We start from the raw sequence: 23,219 nt of genomic DNA on the forward strand, positions 1-23,219 counted from the left end.
TGAACAGTTGTGGGCCTAACACTGACCCCTGCGGCACCCCACTTACCACTCTCTGCCAACCTGAAAAACACCCATTTATCTCGACTCTCTGCCTCCTGTCAGACAACCAATTTTCAATCCAGACCAATATACTTCCCCGGACTCCATTTTCCTGTAACTTACTGAGAAGTCTCTTGTGCGGCACCTTATCAAACGCTTTCTGGAAATCCAAATATACAACATCAACCTGTTCCCCTCTATCCACCACACCCATTATATCCTCAAAGAATCCTAACAAGTTTGTCAAACAAGATCTTCCCTTTCTAAAACCATGCTGCGTCTGCCTGATTGAACCCTTACGTTCCAAAAGTTTCACTATTTCATCTTTAATGACGGCTTCAAGCATTTTTCCAACTACAGACGTCAAGCTAATTGGCCGATAATTTCCAGTCTTCTGCCTACATCCCTTCTTAAAAAGTGGCGTGACATTTGATGTCTTCCATTCTGCCGGGACCTGCCCAGAATCCAAGGAATTTTGGTATGACTACCAATGCATCAACTATAACTTCTGCCATTTCCTTCAGAACCCTTGGATGCATATCATCAGGACCATGTGATTGTCTGGCTTTAGTCCCATTAGTTTCTCCATCACGACTTCCTTTGTAACAACTATTTTATCAAGGCCCTCCCCAACATTCGCATCCTTAACTCCGCACTTGGGCATGCTGGACGTGTCTTCCACCGTGAAGACTGACACAAAATATTTGTTTAATGCCTCGGCCATTTCCTCATTTTTTGCTACCAGTTTTCCTTTCTTATCCTCCAAGGGTCCTATGTTAACTCTGGCCACCCTCTTCCGTTTTATATAATTTATAAATTTTTTTGCTTTCTGTTTTTATATTTTGTGCCAATTTACTTTCATAATCTTTTTTCCCATTTCTTATTTTCTGCTTTGTAACCCCTTGTTGTCTCTTAAAGTTTTCCCAATCTTCCAGTTTCCCACTGCTCTTTGCAGCTTTGTACACCTGCGCCTTCAATTTTATACTCTCCTTTATCTCTGCAGGGTCTTGCCATCCGAGGTGGCATAGGTTCCAAACCAGGTGATGATGCAGTTGTTCTCAATATATCCTCTGTAGAATGTAGTGAGGATGGAGGGTGGGAGATGGACTTTCCTCAGCCTTCGCAGGAAGTAGAGGCGCTGCTGGGCTTTCTTGGCTATGGAGCTGGTGTTAAGGGACCAAGTGAGATTCTCCGCCAAGGAACTTGACACTCTTGACGACCTCAACAGTAGAGTTGTCAATGGGAAGCAGGGAGTGATCTCTCTGGGCCCTCCTGAAGTTGACAACCATCTCTTTTGTTTTATTAATATTCAGATACAGGTGTTTGGCTGTGCACCTGTCCATTAAGCACTGCACCTCATCTCATTCTTGCTAATAAGGACCACCACGGTCTTATAGTCAATGAACTTGATATGGTTCGAGCTGTGATTTGCTGCACAGTTGTGGGTCAGCAGAGTGAACAGCAATGGACTAAGGACGCAGCCTTGGGGGGGCCCTGTGCTCAGTGTGATGGTCTTGGAAGGGCTGTCACCGATCCGGGCTGCTTGAGGTCTCCCCGACAGGAAGTGAAGAATCCAATTGCAGAGGGGGGTGCTTAGACCCAGCAGGTTCAACTTCCACATCAGGTACTGATGATTGTGATGAATGTTGAACTGAAGTCAATAAACAGCAGTTGAACATATGAGTCCTCGTTTTCTAGGTGGGTGAGGGCTAGATGGAGGGCAGTGGCTCTATAGAGAGCGGTTGGGTCTGTAAATGAACTGCAGGGGGTCTAGTGATGGGGACAGATGGAGCTTGATGTGCCCCACGATGAGTTTCTTGAAACACTTCATGACGATGAACATGAGTGCAACAGGGAATTGTCATTGAGGCAGGACACATACGATATCTTCGGCATGGGGACAATGATGGTGGCTTTGAAGCACGTTGGGACCACGGTGCTTCTCAGGAAGATGTTAAAGATGTTGGTGAGAACATCTGTTAGCTGAGCTGCACATCACCTGAGTTCTCTGTCAGGAATATTATCCGGTCCAGCATTTTTCAGCGGGTTAACCTTGCTTAGCTCTCTCTTCACATCAGCCACTATAAGACACAGCAATTGATCATTTAGAGGAGAGGTGGTCTTCTGTAGGCGATATTCAGTAATTTAATCAACTATAAATATCCATCTTCAATAGTGTTTTTGATCACAAGATAAAAATCGATTTTGAATGATTTGCTGCCTTATTCACATATTTTCTTAGACATTAAAACCACATGACTTCTTGCCTATTTATAAAACAAAAATATAGCATGTCAGATCACCACTACACTATGTAAAATAATCCAATGATTCCTTTGTGACCACTGAAAATATGATTGTCTAGTGGGTCTTTAAAAGAATACTCCAACTTCATTGACCTGCAATGAAATTCAATGCTCTTGGGTTTGTTTTCCAAAAAGGAACACAAATTGACAGGGGACACACTGGAGACAGGAATTTGAAGTTAAACACACCCTGGTGAAGGAACTCAATGGATTGAGCAGCATCAATGGGAGTGAAATAATAGGCAAATGTTCGATGTCCTTTATCAAAAATTTGTTGAAGCCCTTTATACAGTCTCGATAAAGGGTCTCTGCTGTTTGCAGTTCTAACTTGAGCTTCCTATTACCAACCATTTTAACTCCCTCAATCATTCAGGATGAGCAAACATCTGCAAGACTTGATAGTTGCAGCCCACAGTTAGCACATGATTCTCTATTTATTTTAAGCTGCACTATGTCCAAATTAAAGGGGGGGGGGGGGGGGAAGGTGCTTGAGCTATCCTCTCGTCCAGCCATTCTCAACAGGGGCCATATGCTCCCCCCCACCCCAGGGTCCATGGTAGATTTCTGGGGGGGGGGGGCAACAGACTCAAATCATAAAATATTTTTGTTTTGTTTTGTTGTAATTTGGAGAGAAGTACAGAAGAAACCAACTAAACTTGACTGGTTCACAAGGAAAGGAGTCCATAAACTTTGAGCAGAGTCTAAAGGGGACCACAGCCAAAAGAAGGTTGAGAATGGCTGCTCTAATCAACTGGTACGTACATACCTGTCCAAAACCCCACATACACGGTGGTAAGAGGCATGCTCTGATACTTCTGTCTTTTTTTCCTCTCCTCCCTTTCTCTGATTCCACTTATCACATTTCCCATTTCCCAGTCCATCTGGCTGCCATCCTTCAGCCTTCCTTGGTCCATCTAGCACCTATTGGCTCCTCACTCTCGCTTTAATACTGCCTCTATTCCCCCTCTCTCTTCTCAGTCCTGAAGGCTTTTGACCTGAAATGTCGACTATCCAATACCCTGTACAGATGCTGGCTGACCGGCCGAGTTCTTCCAGCAGTTTGGATTCTTTTTTGCTCTGCATTCCAGCATCCTCGTGGCTGCATATTATTCACGTTCACAAGATCTAGGAGCAGAAGTCGGCTCGTTGGCCCACGAGTCTGCTCCACTATTCTAATCATGAGCTGATCCATCCACCCACTCAACCCCACTCTCCAGCCTTTTTTCCCATAACCCTTGATGCCCTGACTAATCAAATACATGCCAATCTCTGCCTTAAAAACACCCAATGACCTTGCTTCCACAGCCGCATGTGGCAACAAGTTCCACAGACTCACAACCCTCTGACTAAATCAAATTTTCTGCATCTGTTTTAAATTGACACCCTTTTATCCTGAAATTATGCCTTCTTGTCCAAGAATCCCCTACCATGGGAAACATCCTTGCCACATCTGTGCAGTCCATGCCTTTCAGCATTCAAAATGCCTCTATTAGGTTCTCCCTCATTCTTTTGTACTCCAATGAGTACAGTCTAAGCGGACAATCGTTCCTCATATACTAACTCTTTCATTCCTGATATCATTCATAAATTTTCTCTGAACCTCCTCTAATACAGCGCCCAAAACTGTATACAGTGCTCCAAGTGAAGTCTCACCAGTTCAATGGTTTATTGAGTCTCAACATTATTTCCCTGTTCTTGTATGCTATCCCTCAAGAAAGGAACGGCAACATTACTTGCGCCGCCTTCACCACCAACGCAACCTGATGGTCAACCTTTCAGGAATCCTTCACGAGGACTCCCAAGTCCCTTTGCGCCTCAGAATTTTGAAATTTCTCCCCATCGTCTATTTCTTCTACCAAAGTTCATTACCGTATATATTCCAACATTGTATTTCATCTACCACTTATTTGCCCGTTCTCCTGATCTCTCCACCTATCATCAGCAAATTTAGACACAAAGCCATCTCCACTTGTAACCAATAGCCAACCAGAGTAGGGTCCCTTTATTCCTACCGATTAGCCATTGTTCCACCAATGCTAGTAACCATATAACCACTTACAGCACAGAACAGGCCAGTTCGACCCTACTAGTCCATGCCGTAACAAATCCCCACCCTCCTAGTCCCACTGACCAGCACCCGGTCCATACCCCTCTAGTCCCCTCCTATCCATGTAACTCTCTAGTCTTTCCTTAAATGTAACCAATGATCCCGCCTCGACCACATCTGTCGGAAGCTCATTCGACATCCCCACCACCCTTTGCGTAAAGAAATTTCCCCTCATGTTCCCCTTATAAATTTCCCCCTTCAATCTTAAACCATGCCCTCTAGTTTGAATCCCCCCACTCTTAATTGAAAAAGCCTATCCACGTTTACTCTGTCTGTCCCTTTTAAAATCTTAAACACCTCTATCAAGTCCCCTCTCAATCTTCTATGCTCCAGAGAAAAAAGCCCCAGTCTGCACAACCTTTCCCTGTAACTCAAACCTTGAAATCCTGTCAACATTCTCGTGAACCTTCCCTATTTTGTTTATATCTTTCCTATAATTTGGTGACCAAAACTGTACACAGTACTCCAAATTTGGCCTCACCAATGCCTTGTACAATTTCATCATAACCTCCCTACTCTTGAATTCAATACTCCGATTTATGAAGGCCAACATTCCAAATGCTTTCTTCACCACACCATCTACCTGAGTATCAGCATTGAGGGTACTATTTACAACAACTCCTAAATCCCTTTGTTGCTCTGCACATCTCAATAGCCTACCATTTAATGCATATGACCTATTTAGATTTGCCTTTCCAAAATGTAACACCTCACACTTATCTGTATTAAATTCCATCAGCCATTTCTCATCCCACACCTCCAGCCTTCCTAAATCACCTTTTAATCTACGGTAATCTTCCTCACTGTCCACAACACCACCAATCTTTGTATCATCCGCAAACTTGCTTATCCAATTCTCCACCCCTACTTCCAGATTGTTAATATATATAACAAACAATAGTGGACCAAGGACCGATCCCTGAGTAACTCCACTAGTCACCGGCCTCCAATTGGATGTGTCAATTTTCTACCATTACTCTCTGACACCTCCCATCCAACCATTGCTGAATCCATTTCACTACCTCCTCATTTATATCTAATGCCTCCACCTTTTTTCCTTACCTCCTGTGGGGAACTTTGTCAAAAGCTTTACTAAAGTCTAAATAGACAACATTCACAGCTTTCCCTTCATCAACCTTTTTTGTAACCCCCTGAAAAACTCAATCAGGTTTGTCAAGCATGATCTACCCCTGACAAAACCATGTTGATTACTCCCTAGCAATCCCTGTACCTCCAAATAATTGTAAATACCATCCCTCAGAACACTTTCCATCAACTTGCCCACCACAGATGTCAGACTCAAGGGCCTATAATTCCCAGGTTTACATTTAGACCCTTTCTTAAACAGCGGAACCACATCCGCCACCCTCCAATCCTTTGGTACTACCCCCGTGGCCAGTGACATCCTAAATATCTGTTAATGGCCCCACTATCTGTCCATTAGCCTCCCTGAATGTCCTTGGGAATATTTTGTCCGGTCCCGGAGATTTATCAACACAAGATTTTCAACACAGCCATCACTACCTCCTTGGTTATCCTTATATGCCTCATTACCTCCCCACTATTTTTCTTTACCTCAACTGGTTCAATATTTTTTTCCCTAGTAAATACCGAGGCAAAGAAATTATTCAAAATTTCCCCCATTTCCTCTGACTTCTCACTCAGCCTACCCTCACTATCTACAAGGGGTCCAATTTTATCCCTCACTAATCTTTTACTTTTAATGTACTTATAGAAACCCTTTGGATTTATTTTTACTCTGTCTGCCAAGCCTCTTCGTGCCTTTTTTTGGCCTTTCTAATTTCTTTCTTAAGATTCCTTCTACACTCCTTGTAGTCCTCCTTCAAATTGTCAGTTCTCTGTTCTTTATACCTCTTGTACACCTCCCTTTTTCTCCTAACCAAATTTCCAATATTCCTCGAAAACTAAGCTTCCCTATGACTTCCAGCCTTTCCTTTGATCCTCACTGGGACATAACTACTCTGTACCCTCAAAATTTCTTTATTGAATATCCTCCATTTCTCATTTACACCCTCACCTGAAAATATCCTGTCCCACTCAATACTCCTCAAATTCCTTCTTATTCCTTCGAAATTTGCTCTTCTCCAATCCAGAACCTCAACTTTAGGCCCCTCCTTGCTCTTCCCTAAAACTACCTTAAAACTAACAGAATTATGATCACTAGACCCAATTAGATCTCCAACATTAATGTCTGGATACCTGACCTAGCTCATTCCCTAACAGGAGATCCAGTATTACACTGTCCCGAGTCGGTTCTTCTACTAATTGATTCTCAAAACAATCTTGAACACATTTAACGAACTCTAGCCCATCCTGCCCTCTAATTGTATGGGTATCCCAATCAATGTGAGGGAAGTTAAAATCTCCCATGATCACTATCTTATGATTCTCACACATATACATTATCTCTCTACACATTTGTTCCTCTAGTTTTCTTGACCCATTTGGTGGTCTGTAATACACCCCTATTAGCACCCTCATGTCTCCTTCACCCCTCAATTCCACCCAAACAGCCTCACTGGACGATCCCTCCAGACCATCTTGCCACTTCACAGCAGTAATGTCCTCCTTAACAAGCAGAGCAACTCCTCCCCCTTTTTTACCCCCTGATCTATCACATCTAAAAAAAATGTATCCTGGAACGTTAAGTTGCCAGTCCTGCCCCTCTTGTAGCCAGGTCTCACTAATTGCCACAATATCGTGACCCCAAGTATCTGTCCATGCTCTAAGCTCGTCTACCTTGTTCACTATGCTTCTTGCATTAAAATATATGCAATTCAGAGAATGACCCTCACATACATTCTCTTTTCTACCTTCTACCCTAATCTCCATCCTACCTTTGTTATCGTTTTTATTCTTATCTAGGTGGCCATGCTCCTTTCCTGTAATTAAATGGGCCCTCATCTTGTTCAGCAGCCTTATATCTGGCACTTTGTCGAAGGCCTTTTGAAAGTCCAAATACACAACATCCACTGCATCTCCCCTGCCTGCCCTTCTTGCGATCTATTCAAAAAATTGCAGTAGGTTTGTCAGGCATGATTATCCTTTAAGGAGTCCATGGCTGTCTTGGGCCTATCTTTTTATTCACCTCCAAGTATTCCATAATCTCATCCTTGACAATTGACTCCAAGAGCTTCCCAACCACCGGCGTCAGGCTAACCAGTCTATAATTTCCTTTCTGCTGCCTCACTCCCTTCTTAAACAGAAGAGTGACATTCGCCATCGTCCAGTCCACCAGAGCCATACAAGACACCATTGATTCCTGAAAGACTATTGCCAATGCCTCCACAATCTCTACAGCTACTTTCTTCAGAACATCTTGGCTGTCAAGCTGCGTAGACCACTGAAATGATGTCCACAATCTGGAGCACTCACAATGGCCTTGCCTTTTCACTGTGTTGGCTGGCATCATGCAGAATTGGACCAGTCACTCATGAAATGGTGTGTCCTGTTGTGAGCTAGGACAATAAAAGAACATGATTAGCTAAAACCATGAAATTAGTGGCATGAATTTCCCGCACCATCTGCATGGTATAAAAGTACATTGTTATCCTTGGTGACAAAATACGTCTCTAAGCTGCTTTGCTGATTACAGGTGCATGAGGAAAAATGTAAAATTTAATAGGATTAAAAAAAAGTGATCACGTTGTAACAAAACAATTAACTCCAGATTGCCCTGGGAAACCAACAGCAAGAAGTACCTTCATCAGCAAGAATCATGGTCCCTAAACACCATTAAAATTAATGTTAAGGTGCAATGGTGTTGTATCGGGAAAGTATCAGGTTCAATGGGTTCACAGAAAGACGAGTCTGGACACAAGCATTACAATCAAAGGTAACTTTATTGAACACACGGGAAACGTCGAACGATACTTAATTACTCTACTACTAAATAACTATATAGACATTCACATCAGACCCAGTTTGGACCCCGATACCTGGAACCGCCTAACTTCTACATAGTTTGAGACAAAAACTATAAAGGTACAAGCAGGGACATTGGGTACAAGGGACTCCGATACCAGTGGCTGCTTACCCTACCACCCTCTCCTACATGTGTACACACTTCACAGACAGGGAACTTTCAAACACACTCCTGATTCCCTGTACCAACAAGGGTGTAGCTCTCAATCAGCAAGCACCGATCTAGCGTAATGCTATGGCTCAACTCAGTGTAGTGCACACCTTACCCACGACTCCTACAGTGACGTCCATGTGGTGAATGTCTGCCAAGCTGCCTGTCTCCCCTCTGGCGAGCTTTGATGTACTAACATTGGCTGTGTATTATCTCTACTGTTTAGGACACTGTCCTTGGGTATAACTGTATATGCACCTATTGTCTTTCATTATTGTACCATAAGTTTCTGCTAATAAAACCAATGATTATTGTTTGACCACATCGTCTTTTTCTACTTCATCAACTGGCACTTCAATTTTATTAGCAGAAATGGATGCAATACTCAAGCCAGAGCAGCTGATAATCGACCAGTCTGTCCCGAGGACCAGAGAAATTTTCAACAACTGGATTGCTTGTTTCGATTACTACATGGCTCGAAACAACGTGGTCGATGAGGCGATACAGTGGGGCCACCTGAACTCTCTGCTGGGTGAGGTCCCTTTTGCCGTAACGCAAGGAGCTACCACTCTGGCTATAGCCCGGGAACGTCTGACTGCTTACTACGCAGCGCCACAGAATGTGGTGCTTGATCAACACCAGTTGCTGACTAGATGTCAGAAACCCGGGGAAAGTGATGCTGCCTATGCACTGGCCCTTGACTCGCTGGCAAACTAATGTGATGTCAGGGCAGTCAATGTGGAACACCACTGCAATGCCTTAAAGCTGGATGCTTTTGTCAACGGAATTGACTCCAGTTATGTCTGACAGAGGCTGCTGGAGACGGAGCCCTTAACCTACGACCAGGCAGTCACTCTAGCCAAACCACTGAGAAGTGCCATGCGGTCCAGTGAAATGCTAGAAACCGAAAAGGAAACATCCAGGAATGCTGGAACCTCGAAGGAAAGAAAAGGGTGAACCCCTGAAAAATGCTACTTCTGTGATAAGAGCTGCCACCCCAGACAGAAGTGTCCGGCTCGATTTGCTACCTGCAGCTATTGTGGGAAACTCGGCCACTTCGCTAAAGCGTGTAAGGCGAAAAGTACTCCCACTGATAAGAGAACCACCAAGAAAATGCATCCTGGAGCTGCAGGAATGGAAGACAACTGAGAAAAGGGGGAATCTTCAGACGAGCAGGCTGAATCGACTTCAAGTGACGGCAAGGTGAACTCCCCTGTGATAGCTCAATTGACTGTAAAGCTTGGGGGATGTTACGGACTGTAACGGTCGACTATGAAGGGGGAGGTGAATTGCTTAATTCTTGATTGCTTAATAGACTCAGGGAACTTCATCCACGAGAAAGTTGCCAGAGCCTTAAATTTGCGGAGATATCCAGCGAACCAAAAGATATCGATGGCTTGTAGTGAACTTACAAAAACTGTACGAGACAAGTATAAAGTTACTTTAAATTTGCAGGGACATTGCCTTGCTGATGTTTGGCTCTTTATTATGCTAAAGCTCTGCACCCCCGTGTTACTGGGGTTAGATATTCAATCTCGGATGAACAGTGTAGTGTTAAATTTCGGTGGGCCACGACCCACACTTACCATCCCCCGCACTAGTTACTGCAGTCTGTCCGCATTAAAGATCAAAGGTCCTTCCCTTTACAGTGATTTATCCCGAGTGTCAGCCAATTGCCATTAAGAGCCGTTCTTACAGCAAAGAGGATTGTGAGTTTATCAAAGCGGAGACCCAGAGACTGCTTAAAGAGGCAGTAATTGAACCTAGTAAGAGTCCATGGTGGGCCCAAGTGTTAGTCATGAAAAATCACACTAAGAGATGACTGGCTATTGACTACAGCCAGACAATCAACCGTTACACTAACCTGGATGCCTACCCCCTGCCACGTATCAATGAAGTGATTAATCAGATAGCGCAATACAAAGTGTACTCCACTATCGACCTCAAAGCAGCTTATCACCAAATGCCCATTAAGAAAAGGGAACAGCCCGATACGGCTTTTGAGGCTGATGGGGGCTTATACTAGTTTAAAAGGGTACCTTTTGGGGTCACTAATGGTGTGTCTGTGTTTCAGAGGGAAATGGATAAGATTGTTAGGACGTATGAGTTACAGGGTACGTTTCCCTATCTGGATAATGTCACTATCTGTGGGAAAACACAGGCTGAGCACAACAACTTAAAGAAATTTTTAGCAACAGCTAAAGAACTCAACCTTACATTTAATGAGGGCAAATGCGACAGAGCTACCCATTCTGGGCTACATTGTCCGCAAGGGTGAAATCCGCCCCGACCCAGAAAGAATGGCCCCCCTTAAGAAGTTACCACCCCCAGACTCAGCAAGAGCCCTTAAAAGGTGTTTGGGATTCTTTTCCTACTACTGCAAATGGGTTCGGGACTACGCCACAAAGGCACGCCCTCTGTTTGACACTAAATCTTTTCCTCTCTCTCCAATGGCCTTGAAGGCTTTCGAAAGAATTAAAGCTGATATTGCCAAAGCAGCACTCTCGTCCATTGATGAGGATGTCCCATTCCAAGTGGAAACTGATGCCTCAGATTGTGCCTTGGCAGGAACCCTTAATCAAAAGGGCAGACCTGTAGCGTTCTTCTCCCGCACATTGCGCGGACCTGAACTTAAACATCCTGCCATTGAAAAAGAAGCCCAGGCTATTATTGAAGCTGTTCGCTACTGGAGACACTTCCTAGCCAGCAGAAAATTTACTCTTGTCACTGATCAGAAATCTGTAGCTTACATGTTCAATCCTAAACACAAAAGTAAAATCAAGAACGATAAGATGACACGCTGGCGAATAGAACTCTCAATATAATTATGAGATCCAGTACAGACCGGGCAGGTTAAATGATCCCTCTAACGCATTGTCACGATCTGCTGCTGGTGCTCAGCTGGAGGGGCTAAAAGAGATCCATAGCAGACTGTGCCACCCAGGAGTCACGAGATTCTTCCTCTACATAAGGACTAACAACCTTCCTTACTCTCTGGAAGAAGTAAGGAAACTGACTAAAAGCTGTCTTGTTTGCGCAGAATGCAAACCATAATACCTCAAAGCTCCAGAGGCCACTCTCATCAAGGCAACCCAACCTTTTGAGAGTATTAGCTTAGATTTTAAAGGGCCGTTACCTTCCAACAATAAAAATGTATATTTCCTGACTGTAATTGACAAATATTCCAGGTTTCCCTTTGCAATACCCTACTCTGCCGTCTCATCAGCGTCTGTCATTAAGTCACTTGACAGAATTTTCAGCATTTTTGGTTTTCCCAATTACATTCATACTGATAGGGGCTCAGCATTCATGAGCACTGAACTGCGGCGAGCCCTGCTACGAAAGTGGATTGCCATCACCCGTACCACAAGTTACAACCCGCAGGGCAATGGGCAGGTTGAAAGGGCTAATGCTACAGTCTGGAAGACTGTTAATCTTGCTTTAAAAACACATGGTTACCCTGTTACCCGGTGGCAGGAGGTGCTGCCTGAGGCACTAAAAACGTATTCGGTCTTTATTGTGTACTGCAACAAATCAAACACCTCATGAACGTATGTTTGCCTTTCCTAGGAAATCAGGAACTGTGATGGACTGGCCAGACTTTTTATCTGAGCCTGGAACTGTACTGCTGACGAGCCATGCTCGGGCGCGTAAAACAGACCCCCTAGTCCAACTACTGCATACTAACCCCAACTATGCACATGTTAAATTCCCAGACGGGAGTACTGACACTGTACCCCTAAGAGATCTGGCCTCACCTGGTTTGCCCCTTCCTCGCACCCCTACACAGAATGAGCCTGAGAGGTTGGACTCACCCCCCCCCCACCCCCCAGCCTGTGACCCCTAGTAAGCTTTCAGATGGCCATGTTGAGGCTCCACTGCCTCACGCTGGCAATTCTGGAGCAGGTCCAGAAGTCAGTCCTTCCCACACTACAGACTCAGGACCTGAACCAGTTCCCAAGGTTGCAAAGAAGAGCACCAGAATTCGTAAACAACCTGATAGGCTGACATATTCATAAAACATCTCATTATATTTTGATTGCTTGCTAGATACTGCCGTATTTTGGCTGTATCCATGTATCGCTTGCTTCAGTCTTTTCTAGCAGCTGTTCTTTTGATTTTAACCCTTCTTCTGCCAGGGGGAGACTGTGGTGAATGTCTGCCAAGCTGCCTATCTCCCCTCTGGTGAGCCTTGCTGTATTAACATTGGCTGTGCATTATCTCTACTGTTAAGGACACGCCCCTTGGGTATAACTGTATATGCAGTTATTCATTATTGTACCATGAGTTTCTGCTAATAGAAGCCATGATTATTATTTGATCACATCGTTTTTGTCAACTTCATCAACTGGCACTTCAGTCCACAATAGCAACCTGGTATGGAATGATGTCCAGAGCTTGGACCAAGGAGCAGAAAGAAAAAAATGTGCCATGCATTGATATTTTGTACTGTTCTGATCTGGGGGCCTGGCCAATAATGACACTGAGTCATTAGAATGAGCCAACAGTAAGGTGTGCACCAATGGGTGGCTGGAGCCCAACCTTGATTGGCAGGTAATGCGACACCGAATAAATTTCAGGCAGGGAGGTCACGTGAACATCCACAATATTCCAGATAGGGAGGTCACGTGTTCCTCCACAATCCACATATAACAAATGGGTAAGAGTTTTCTTTTAAAACGCACATTGCAATTTCAGCTACAAGTTATAAAGAACAAGTCAAAGATCAGTAAAGAGCCCTCCAGCCTCAGGATGATATTGATAACAAGACCAAAAATCCCCAAAGGTGTGCAGCTGTTTTTGCACAATGCAATTCTGAAAGTGTGACATCAAGAAAGTGAAAATAGATCCACAAGAAAACAAATGAGGGGAGATTATTAACAGAGAGGATCAAGAGGTTGAGCCAAAGTATGGAAAATACTTCATAAAACTTACCTGCTGAGAGATGTCAATGAGTTTGTGTGGATAATCGCAAGAATAGTGGATGCTTACAAGTGGGATTAGCAGACATTTTATAATAGGAGATGGAATTTGTACAGTGAGCTCGAAGGAGGACAAAACAAAACAGCTGCACATACATTTATGATCGATCAAACACTACTAGATCAATGAAAAAGAGCTTTAAGATCATTTGAACAAATATAAACAGAATTGATGTCTGGATAGAATTAAATAACTATAAAGTAGGAAGATGCAAAGTGCTGAGGAGTGGAGGACATTCTGAATTCAGGCTTGATTCAGAAGGGTTCAGGCAACCAAGGTGTGGAGGTGTTCTGAGCTATACCACTCCTTTGCTTCTGAAGTTTCAGGAAATGGCAAGTCCAGGACTCAGGAAAGCCAATGGGTGGCTGCTGGTCAAAACAGCCCAAGCAGAGTTCAGGAGATCCCAGAGGGCATCTTAACCAAATGGGGGGGGAGGGGGTAGAGAGGATTTTCCATGGGCATGCAGTCACAGATGTCTAAATAGTCTGACAATTACAAATGATGTTATACAAAATGGGTAAAAAATAAATAAAAGAATAGACCATTAACTATCACTTAGAGTCCAAAAACTTCACCTATTTGTCAGGTGGAAGACATCAGTAGAGTTAATGAACTTTGCCCCTTATACCATAAAGTATATATGGCTAAATATATTTAGTGTAAATATTAATGGAGTTTGAGGGATGACGAGATTCTTTCATCTAGATAGGGCAGTATTGAGGCACAAAAAAAAAGTACTTTGCATTTATCTTCACCGGGGAGAGGGTCCTACGAAATAGTGAAAGAAGAGATAATGGAAAAAAGATTAAACATTGAGAGCATGGAATTTCAAGAAAAGATAGCTGAACTTGAACGAGTAAACAACTGGGCCCGGATGGGATGCACCTTCTATTTTGAGGGAAGGATGAGAGGAAATCATTGTGGCATCCACCATAATCTGGAAATGCTCTTTACATGGGGGGGTTATTTTTTCCAGAGGACTGGAGAAGAGCAAATGTTGGTGTTATTCTTCTTTGGCTTGGCTTCGCGGACGAAGATTTATGGAGGGGGTAAATGTCCAAGTCAGCTGCAGGCTCGTTTGTGGCTGACAAGTCTGATGCGGGACAGGCAGACACAGTTGCAGCGGTTGCAGGGGAAAATTGGTTGGTTGGGGTTGGGTGTTGGGTTTTTCCTCCTTTGCCTTTTGTCAGTGAGGTGGGCTCTGCGGTCTTCTTCAAAGGAGGTTGCTGCCCGCCAAACTGTGAGGCGCCAAGATGCACAGTTTGAGGCGATTTCAGCCCACTGGCGGTGGTCAATGTGGCAGGCACCAAGAGATTTCTTTAGGCAGTCCTTGTACCTTTTCTTTGGTGCACCTCTGTCACGGTGGCCAGTGGAGAGCTCGCCATATAACATGATCTAGGGAAGGTGACGGTCCTCCATTCTGGAGACGTGACCCACCCAGCGCAGCTGGATCTCCAGCAGCGTGGACTCGATGTTGTCGACCTCTGCCATCTCGAGTACTTCGACGTTAGGGATGAGAGCGCTCCAATGAATGTTGAGGATGGAGCGGAGACAACGCTGGTGGAAGCGTTCTAGGAGCCGTAGGTGATGCCGGTAGAGGACCCATGATTCGGAGCCAAACAGGAGTGTGGGTATGACAACGGCTCTGTATACGCTTATCTTTGTGGGGTTTTTCAGTTGGTTGTTTTTCCAGACTCTTTTGTATAGTCTTCCAAAGGCGCTATTTGCCTTGGCGAGTCTGTTGTCTATCTCGTTGTTGATCCTTGCATCTGATGAAATGGTGCAGCCGAGATAGGTAAACTGGTTGACCATTTTGAGTTTTGTGTGCCTGATGGAGATGTGGGGGGGCTGGTAGTCATGGTGGGGAGCTGGCTGATGGAGGACCTCAGTTTTCTTCAGGCTGACTTCCAGGCCAAACATTTTGGCAGTTTCCGCAAAACAGGACGTCAAGCGCTGAAGAGCTGGCTCTGAATGGGCAACTAAAGCGGCATCGTCTGCAAAGAGTAGTTCACGGACAAGTTTCTCTTGTGTCTTGGTGTGAGCTTGCAGGCGCCTCAGATTGAAGAGACTGCCATCCGTGCGGTACCAGATGTAAAAAATTAAATGTTTGAAAAAGAGAGCAAGGATTGGCATAATAACTGGAAGTTTAACCTCAGTGGTGGGAAATTTTAGAAACATTGATCTGGAACATGATTAAGAGCCATCTGGAACAAGTGTAAACCTGGATGGATTTGTTAAGGATAAAGCTCGTTCCATTACTTTTTGATGATACCTGGGGAGATCTGCTGAAGGAAATGATGTTGATGTGATACACATGGACTTCCAGAAGGCATTTAATAGGATCACATTCACCAGCAAAATTGAGGCACATCACATAAGAGGTACATTGATTGCATGGATATGAATTTGACTCTTCTTTGGCTTGGCTTGCGGACGAAGATTTATGGAGGGGGTAAAAGTCCACGTCAGCTGCAGGCTCGATTGTGGCTGACAAGTCCGATGCGGGACAGGCAGACACGGTTGCAGCGGTAACAGTTAACAGTGGATGATGATGATTTTTTTTTAAGGAGGAAGAGGTGAATACTGCTTGGAATGCTTAAAAACATTATTGATCTAGATTTGAGGGTGCAAAGGGGTGGAACTTTTGAGTCACTTGTCTGGAGAGCCAGCATGAACATGATTGGGTTGATAGCCTCTTTGTGTGATGTGACCATTCAATTATTTTTTTTTCTGAACAAACCTGTACCTATTCAGCATGACAGCAAGTTTGGACTGGGTTTAACTTTTATAGGCATGTATAAATTCAGCTTGTGATGAAAAGTTAAATTCAGTTTCTGCACAAATAAAAGCCTTTATTCAGCAAACTCAATAGGGAAAATTCAGAGTAAACATGGATAAGCTGAAGAACTGACTGCAAACAACTTAACCACATTCAAAGCACTGCCTTGTCCTGCCACTTCTACTGTACACAAGAATGAAATAAATAGCTTTCAAGACACACCTTGTGCTGAATTGGATAAATAATAAGATTCCTTAATTTTTGTTGAAAATAAAACATTTAAAGCACTATATCACAACAACATAATAATAGTTCCCACCATCCAGGTTTAACATGGAATGAGCATACCTCGACCTACCAACATCATCCTACTTGTCAAGAAAAAAGATCCAAAACACCAGATCACTGTATTTCACCTCAAATCCAAATTGGATTGTTTCATGTCGTGTAATGATTCTGTTAACTATGAAGTGTTTTGTTAACATTTTTCAAACGGAATTATGATTACTAAAATTGAGCAAGGTATTTTTTCTTCTAGTTACGCAAGAGATCCGTGAATAGCATCAATATGACCTACAGAGTGTGTGTGCTTTCTTTTCCACTTCTACGCAAAATTTCCAAAACGTTTTGGAAAGTTTGTCACTGAGGAGTCATGAGACTGATCAATGAAAATTTATATCCCGGCCGGATATAGATTTGCTTCATTAATAAATGATATACAAGGCAAAAGAGGTTATGACAGGAATAGTACAGGAAACAGATCTCAACAATTTTTCCATAATCAGGTCAAGTGGCATTGAGTTCAATGCATGAGTAATTGCATCACAGTGTAGTTGTCAGTTATCCTGATAGTGAAAATTCAAGTACAGTAGGATTAGTGGCTATAGAATTATAATTGAAGTATGCCAGTGAACTACCTGGAGACTACAAGACCAGTGGTGAACAGAGATGTCCACGAAGAGGACAAGGGATTGGTAATTAGTGATGGATGCACTTTACACTAGAACACATTTGAGGTAGTACAGCTCATATCTGTTAATATGATAGTGGAGGATGGAAGGGTGAAGAATTTGAGATATAGTTAGGCAAGGGCAATCTACGCGTCGCTACGGATTGAAAATGGCTAGTCACTTTGAATATATTTGTACATTTCAGTGATTCTAAAAATAAGCATGCTGTAAAGACAAAATGGAAACTGGAGGTTTTATGTGTAAATGTTGCCCTTCACCGCATCATTGAAACGCATCACTCTAATTGAACAAATCATTTGCTGCCTGCTGTCACTCCATTCTCCTCACTCCTACTTCGGCTCTGCATAGTACTCATACAGTGACTGTGTTTTCTTTCCACTGGACCTTCTTTCACAATATCTTCGTTTTATCAACGATATTCAATATTCTAAAGAAATTTTAAAATCCTCTTTTGATGAGGCAGTTCTCCTTATCAAAATCCATTCTCCTCTAATCTCTTAATGTTTATTTCCAATTGTGTATTGATTTTTTTTTCCTTATTCCTTCTACATGTTCTTTTTTTTCTCACGTGCTGTGTATTTTTATGCAATTGGGAAGCCCCAAAAATGTGTAGATAAGTCAGATCTGAGGAGAGTTGATGGAAATATGGGGAGGATACAGTGTAAGATTTGCGTAACTGGGTGCTAGAGGTCTGAGACAAGGAGCCTGCTTTCGTGCTGGATGCCTCTCAATCAAGAAAGCTCTATGACATTGAGAGATTAATAGAACAAAGTCAAGAGAAAAGGATAGAAATTTCACTTCTAACATTTCTAAGGGGAAGTTAAGAATAAAAATAAGAACATGTAAAATCAAAGCAACTTTAAAACATTTTTAAAATAAGATTAAAAGGATAGCAAAGGAAAGGGAAGGCCTTTTAGGGACCAAAATGGAGGGCAGCACAGCTGGCGCTGCAGTTAGTGCAATGCCTTTATAGCGCCAGCGATCGGGACTATGGTTCAAATCCCGCATTGTCTGTAAGGAGTTTGTATGTTCTCCCCATGTCTGCATGGGTTTTCCCCCGGGGACTCTGGTTTCCTCCCACCGTTTGAAATGTACCGGGGGTTGTAGGTTAATTGGGTGGCATGGACCCGTGGGCGGAAATGGCCTGTTACCGTGCTGTATGTCTAAATTTAAATTTAAATGTAACCATTGTGTGGAGATGGTGAATAGAAGAAGATTCTAATTTGCCTTTTGTATTCACAAGATGGAAAGGACTCCAATGATGTAATTAAAAAGGTCAAATTTGACAATAATAGATTGAATAAACATAGCAAAAAAGGAAGTTTTAAGGAGTCTGAAAGTATATTAAATATATACCAAGCTGTTAAAATAATCAAAAGAGAAAACAGGGCATCAACATGTATTTATTAAGGAAAGATTTTTTTTAACTTATTTGACTGTATTTTTCCAAGAAATATAGTAAGCCAGCTTGATGAGGGCAATATGCAGTCTAGATATATTTTAACAAGCCAAACCACATTATCTGGTCAGAAGTATAATAGCCCATGGGATCCATGGGCACTGTGCTGTTAAGCGCCGACTTCTTCGGAGCTCATGGCCTACTGGTTGACGTGAAGGGCAAAAGGCTGGTCAATGCCTGAACGTTCCACTCCACCCGACTGGAGACAGCAGAATCCCGCAGGCCCGAAATTGCCACCGTAGCTGCCGCCAGGGATGAGTTCGACGAGATCCTCCATGAATTCCCCGGCATCTTAGAGCCATGGTTCAACGCCACCCTGCCCCAGCATGGGGTCTTCCACCACATCGCCACAAAGGGCCCCCTGCTGCACGCTAGACCCAGACGGCTGCCGCCAGAGAAGTTCCAGCAGTCAAAGCAGGAGTTCTCCAGGCTCCAGGAACTGGGAATCATCCGGCGCTCGGACAGCGCCTGGGCATCGCCGCTCCATATGGTCCCGAAATTGTCTGGGGGATGAGACCGAGTGGGGATTACTGTTGGTTGAATGACGCAACCACCCCCAACAGGTATCCGGTGCCCCACATTCAGGACTTCTCTGCCAACCTCCATGACGCACGGGTCTTCTCCAAGGTGGACCTCATGCGGAGATACCATCAGATCTCGATGGATCCAGACGACGTGGGTAAGACGGCCATTATTACCCCTTTCGGCCTCTTCGAGTTCCTGCGTATGTCCTTCGGTCTAAAGAACGAGGCCCAAACATTCCAGCGCATCATGGACGCAGTTGGAAAAGATCTGGACTTTCTGTTCATTTACCTGGACAATACTCTCATTGCCAGTCACAACCGCGATGAACACAAAGCCCACCTCCGCACACTCTTTGCCTGGCTGGCGGACTTCAGCCTCACGGTCAACACAGCCAAATGCCAGTTCAGCAAGGAGTCCCTCCAGTTCCTGGGGCACACCATTTCGGTGGCTGGGGCCACACCAGCGCCGGAGAAGGTAGTGGCTGTTCAACAATTCCCCAAACACTCCACCCTGAAAGGCCTCCAAGAGTTTGAGGGGATGGTGAACTTTTACCATAGTTTCATCCTTGGAGTCACGCGCACCATGCGTCCATTTTTTGTGCTCGTTGCCACCAAAGAAAAGACTTTATCATGGTCAGAGGAGGCGGAGAGGGCTTTCATCACAACAAAGGAGGCTCTAGCCAGCGCCACGTTGCTGATGCACCCGCGGCTGGAGGCGCATACGGCATTCTCCGTGGATGCCTCAGTTACGGCAGTGGGTGGGGGGTTCTGAAACAGTGGCTCGAGGGACAATGGCGCCCACTGGCCTTTTTCAACATGCAGCTGCGCCCGCCAGAGCTCAAATACAGTGCCTTTGACCCAGAGCTCCTGGCGCTGTATTTGGCCATCTGCCATTTCCGCTACTTCCTTGAGGGCAGGCCATTCATAGCCTTCACAGATCACAAGCCCCTCACTCAAGCACTGGCGATGGCCAAGGATCCGTGGTCCACCAGACAGCAGCGCCACCTCTCGTACATGTCTGAGTTCACGACCGACATCTGACACAGGGCAGGCAAGGACAATTTAGTGGCAGATGCACTCTCCCGTCCAGCCATCAACACTCTCGCGCCCGGCCTGGATTACAAGCAACTGGCTCAGGCACAGAGGAATGATGCGGAGATTCAAGGATGTCCGGGTGCCCAACAGCCCAGACACGTTGCTCTGCGACGTCTCAACAGGCATGCTGCGCCCGGTGGTCCCGCCGCACTGGAGGGCGAAGGTCTTCAGTCTGATCAATGACCTCGTTCACCCAGCGATAAATACAATCGTGCGGATGGTTGCGGAGCGGTTTGTGTGGCACGGACTGAAGAAGGTGGTGGAACTGGCCAGCAACTGTACCAGGTGCCAAACCTCCAAGGTCCAGCGACACACGCGAGCCCCCATCCAGAACTTCGACCCGGCGGTTCGCAGATTCCAACACATCCACGTTGATGTCGTCAAGCCCCTGCCGGTGTCCAAGGAGGCTCGTTACCTCCTCACGGTGGAGGATCAGGCCACAAGGTGGCCGGAGGCCATCCCGATTAAGGAGGCGTCTGTGGAGACGTGCGCCAGGCCTCTTGTCAGCCAATGGATCGCCTGTTTTGGAGTCCCGGCTCACATCACTAGCGACAGAGGGGTGCAGTTCACGTCTGCCCTGTGGACTCAGATGGCGAAGCTCCTGGGGGTGGGGGTCAAGCTCCACCACACCACAGCATACCACCCGCAGTCCAACGGGTTGTGGAGAGGTTCCACAGGTGCCTGAAAGGATCACTTATGGCCAGGCTCTCCGGACCAGACTGGGCAGACGATCTACCCTGGGTCCTCCTCGGGATTAGGACGGCACCCAAGGAGGACCTGCAGGCTTCAGCAGCGGAGATGGTCTATGGCGCACCACTTTCCCTGCTGGGTGAGTTTTTCAGCCCAGACCGTGACACCACAGCCACTGACAAAAACCTGCTGGCGAACCTATGCAGGCGACTGGCCTCCCTAGCTCCCCCACCCCCAGCTGTTTCATCTCCCCAAAGAGCTCGATTCGGACTAGTTCGTTTTTGTGCGGAGGGGACCACAAGGTGTACCGCTACAACGACCATACAAGGGGCCATACAAAGTCTTGCACCGGTCCGGTGTAATCTTCACCCTGGACGTTGGGTGGGGGGAGAGGAACTTTTTATGGTGGATCACCTGAAGACGGCCCATCTGGACTTATCACAGTCATGCCCAAGCACTGGGGCCGGCCGCCAAAGCGACAGGACGTGTAGCCGGTTCTGGGGGGGGGGGGTCTTGTGTGGCGGTGCACATCCTCATGGCGAACCAGCTCCGCTTGTATTGCCACGTGGCGGGGCAGCCATGAGGAAATGGCCTCATCAGAGGTTTCTCTCTGACTCCAGCATCCCTTCCAGTGTGCACCCTGGGCAGCGATTATGATGTCACAATGCACCAGGTGACTGAGCTCCTGCTGCCCTTAAAGGGGCGTGCTGAATTAGAATAAAAACAGTTGTTAACGACCCTCAACGTGGTGGCTGTGTTTCTTCCACTGCTCACACCACCACACTATCACTTTTAAATTAAAACAAATTTTGACATAACATCATGATAACAGGCCCTATTGGCCCATAAGCCTGTGCCACCAAATTACACCCATATGACCTGTATCCCCTGTATGTTTTGAACAGTGGGAGGAAATAGGAGCACGCGGAAGAAACCTACGCAGGGATGGGGAATACATACAAACTCCTTGGACGGTGCCGGATTCGAATCCTGGTTGTTGGTGCTGTAACAGTGGTGTGCTAACCACTATACTAACTGTGTCTCATAGACCGTATAAACAAAAATCCACCTGTGTGTCCTGTGTCAGGCTCTAGTATCTTAGATGTTGGGTGTATTATATCCAATCTCCATCTATTTTTACTGTGGTGCATTTTTCAAGCATGTCCTCTGAAATGGTCACAGGAAGATCACAAAATGTAATGGTTCAACCTAAAAAGTTCATCACAGAATCACCATTGCAGCAAATTCCAGGCCATTATTTTCATAGATTGAAAAAAAAAAATCGCTAATCGTCAAACAATAGAGCAAAAGGTGTTCCAGATACCATTACGATGTGGCATTCCTGGATCTATTGTCTGGGATGCTTTTAAAAGGAAGAAAATTAAAATAAACAAACATTAAAAATAGGGATTGGCAATACCATTGGGTAAAAATATTCTGTACATTAAGCACAGAACAATGGTGCAATGGGTAGAGCTGCTGTCCTGCAGCTCCTGTGAGCTGGGTTCAATGCTGATCTCCAGCACTGTTGGTGTGAAGTTTGCACGTTTTCCCTTTATGCTCTGGTTCCCTATCTTGTCTCAAAGATATGCGGGCCGGTACATTAATTGGTCACTGTAAAATGCCCCTTGTGTGCAAGTGTGTGTTGGAACCTCGAGGGAGTTGAAGGGAATAAGGAGAGAAAAGAAAGGTATTAGTGTATTAATGTGGGTGGCTTGGTGTAGACTCAGTGGGTCAAAGGTCCTGTTTCTGTGTTGCATGACTATGACATCTGGCAAGCCCATTATTTGCTAACCAGCAGTTGCTTCAAGCACATACCCTCACCCAAGCAACTAGAAGATCAACTCTTGTGTTACCATCAAAGTTATTTTCAACATGTTGAAGTAAAATGGTTAATATCCCACAAAGGAGGTTATTAACCATTTTACCAGGGATTTCAGAAAGAGGAGGTACATAAAATCATGAGGGAAATGGAGAAAGTGACCCCTACAATCTTTTTTTGAAGTCTAAATGGTTCTATAGAGAGCACAGCTTTGAGGTGAGAAGTTTAAGAGGGACCTGAGGGGCCACTTTTTCATTCGAAGGGTAGTACTTATCTGGAACAAACTGCCAGACATAGCTATAAAAGTGAGTATGATTTTAATTGTCAAAAGGCATTTGGATAGAGTTG

At 44.9% G+C, this 23,219-nt stretch overlaps 1 protein-coding gene across 1 annotated transcript in view; it reads right to left on the bottom strand.

Moving 5' to 3' along the window:
• Window positions 1–2,050: 2,050 nt before the first annotated feature.
• The window catches only part of hdx (highly divergent homeobox), a 155,657-nt gene continuing 134,488 nt past the window's right edge, over window positions 2,051–23,219 (bottom strand). Inside the window, exons 11-12 of the mRNA XM_069893650.1 lie at window positions 7,849–7,931; window positions 2,051–2,120 (exon numbers count right to left, since the gene is read on the bottom strand). Coding sequence (XP_069749751.1) covers window positions 7,905–7,931 — 27 coding nt within the window. The 3' untranslated portion in view covers window positions 2,051–2,120; window positions 7,849–7,904. The remainder of the gene's footprint in view (window positions 2,121–7,848; window positions 7,932–23,219) is intronic.

The sequence above is a fragment of the Narcine bancroftii genome, chromosome 8 (genome assembly GCF_036971445.1).
Source record: "Narcine bancroftii isolate sNarBan1 chromosome 8, sNarBan1.hap1, whole genome shotgun sequence".
In the NCBI taxonomy this organism is placed as follows: Eukaryota; Metazoa; Chordata; class Chondrichthyes; order Torpediniformes; family Narcinidae; genus Narcine; species Narcine bancroftii.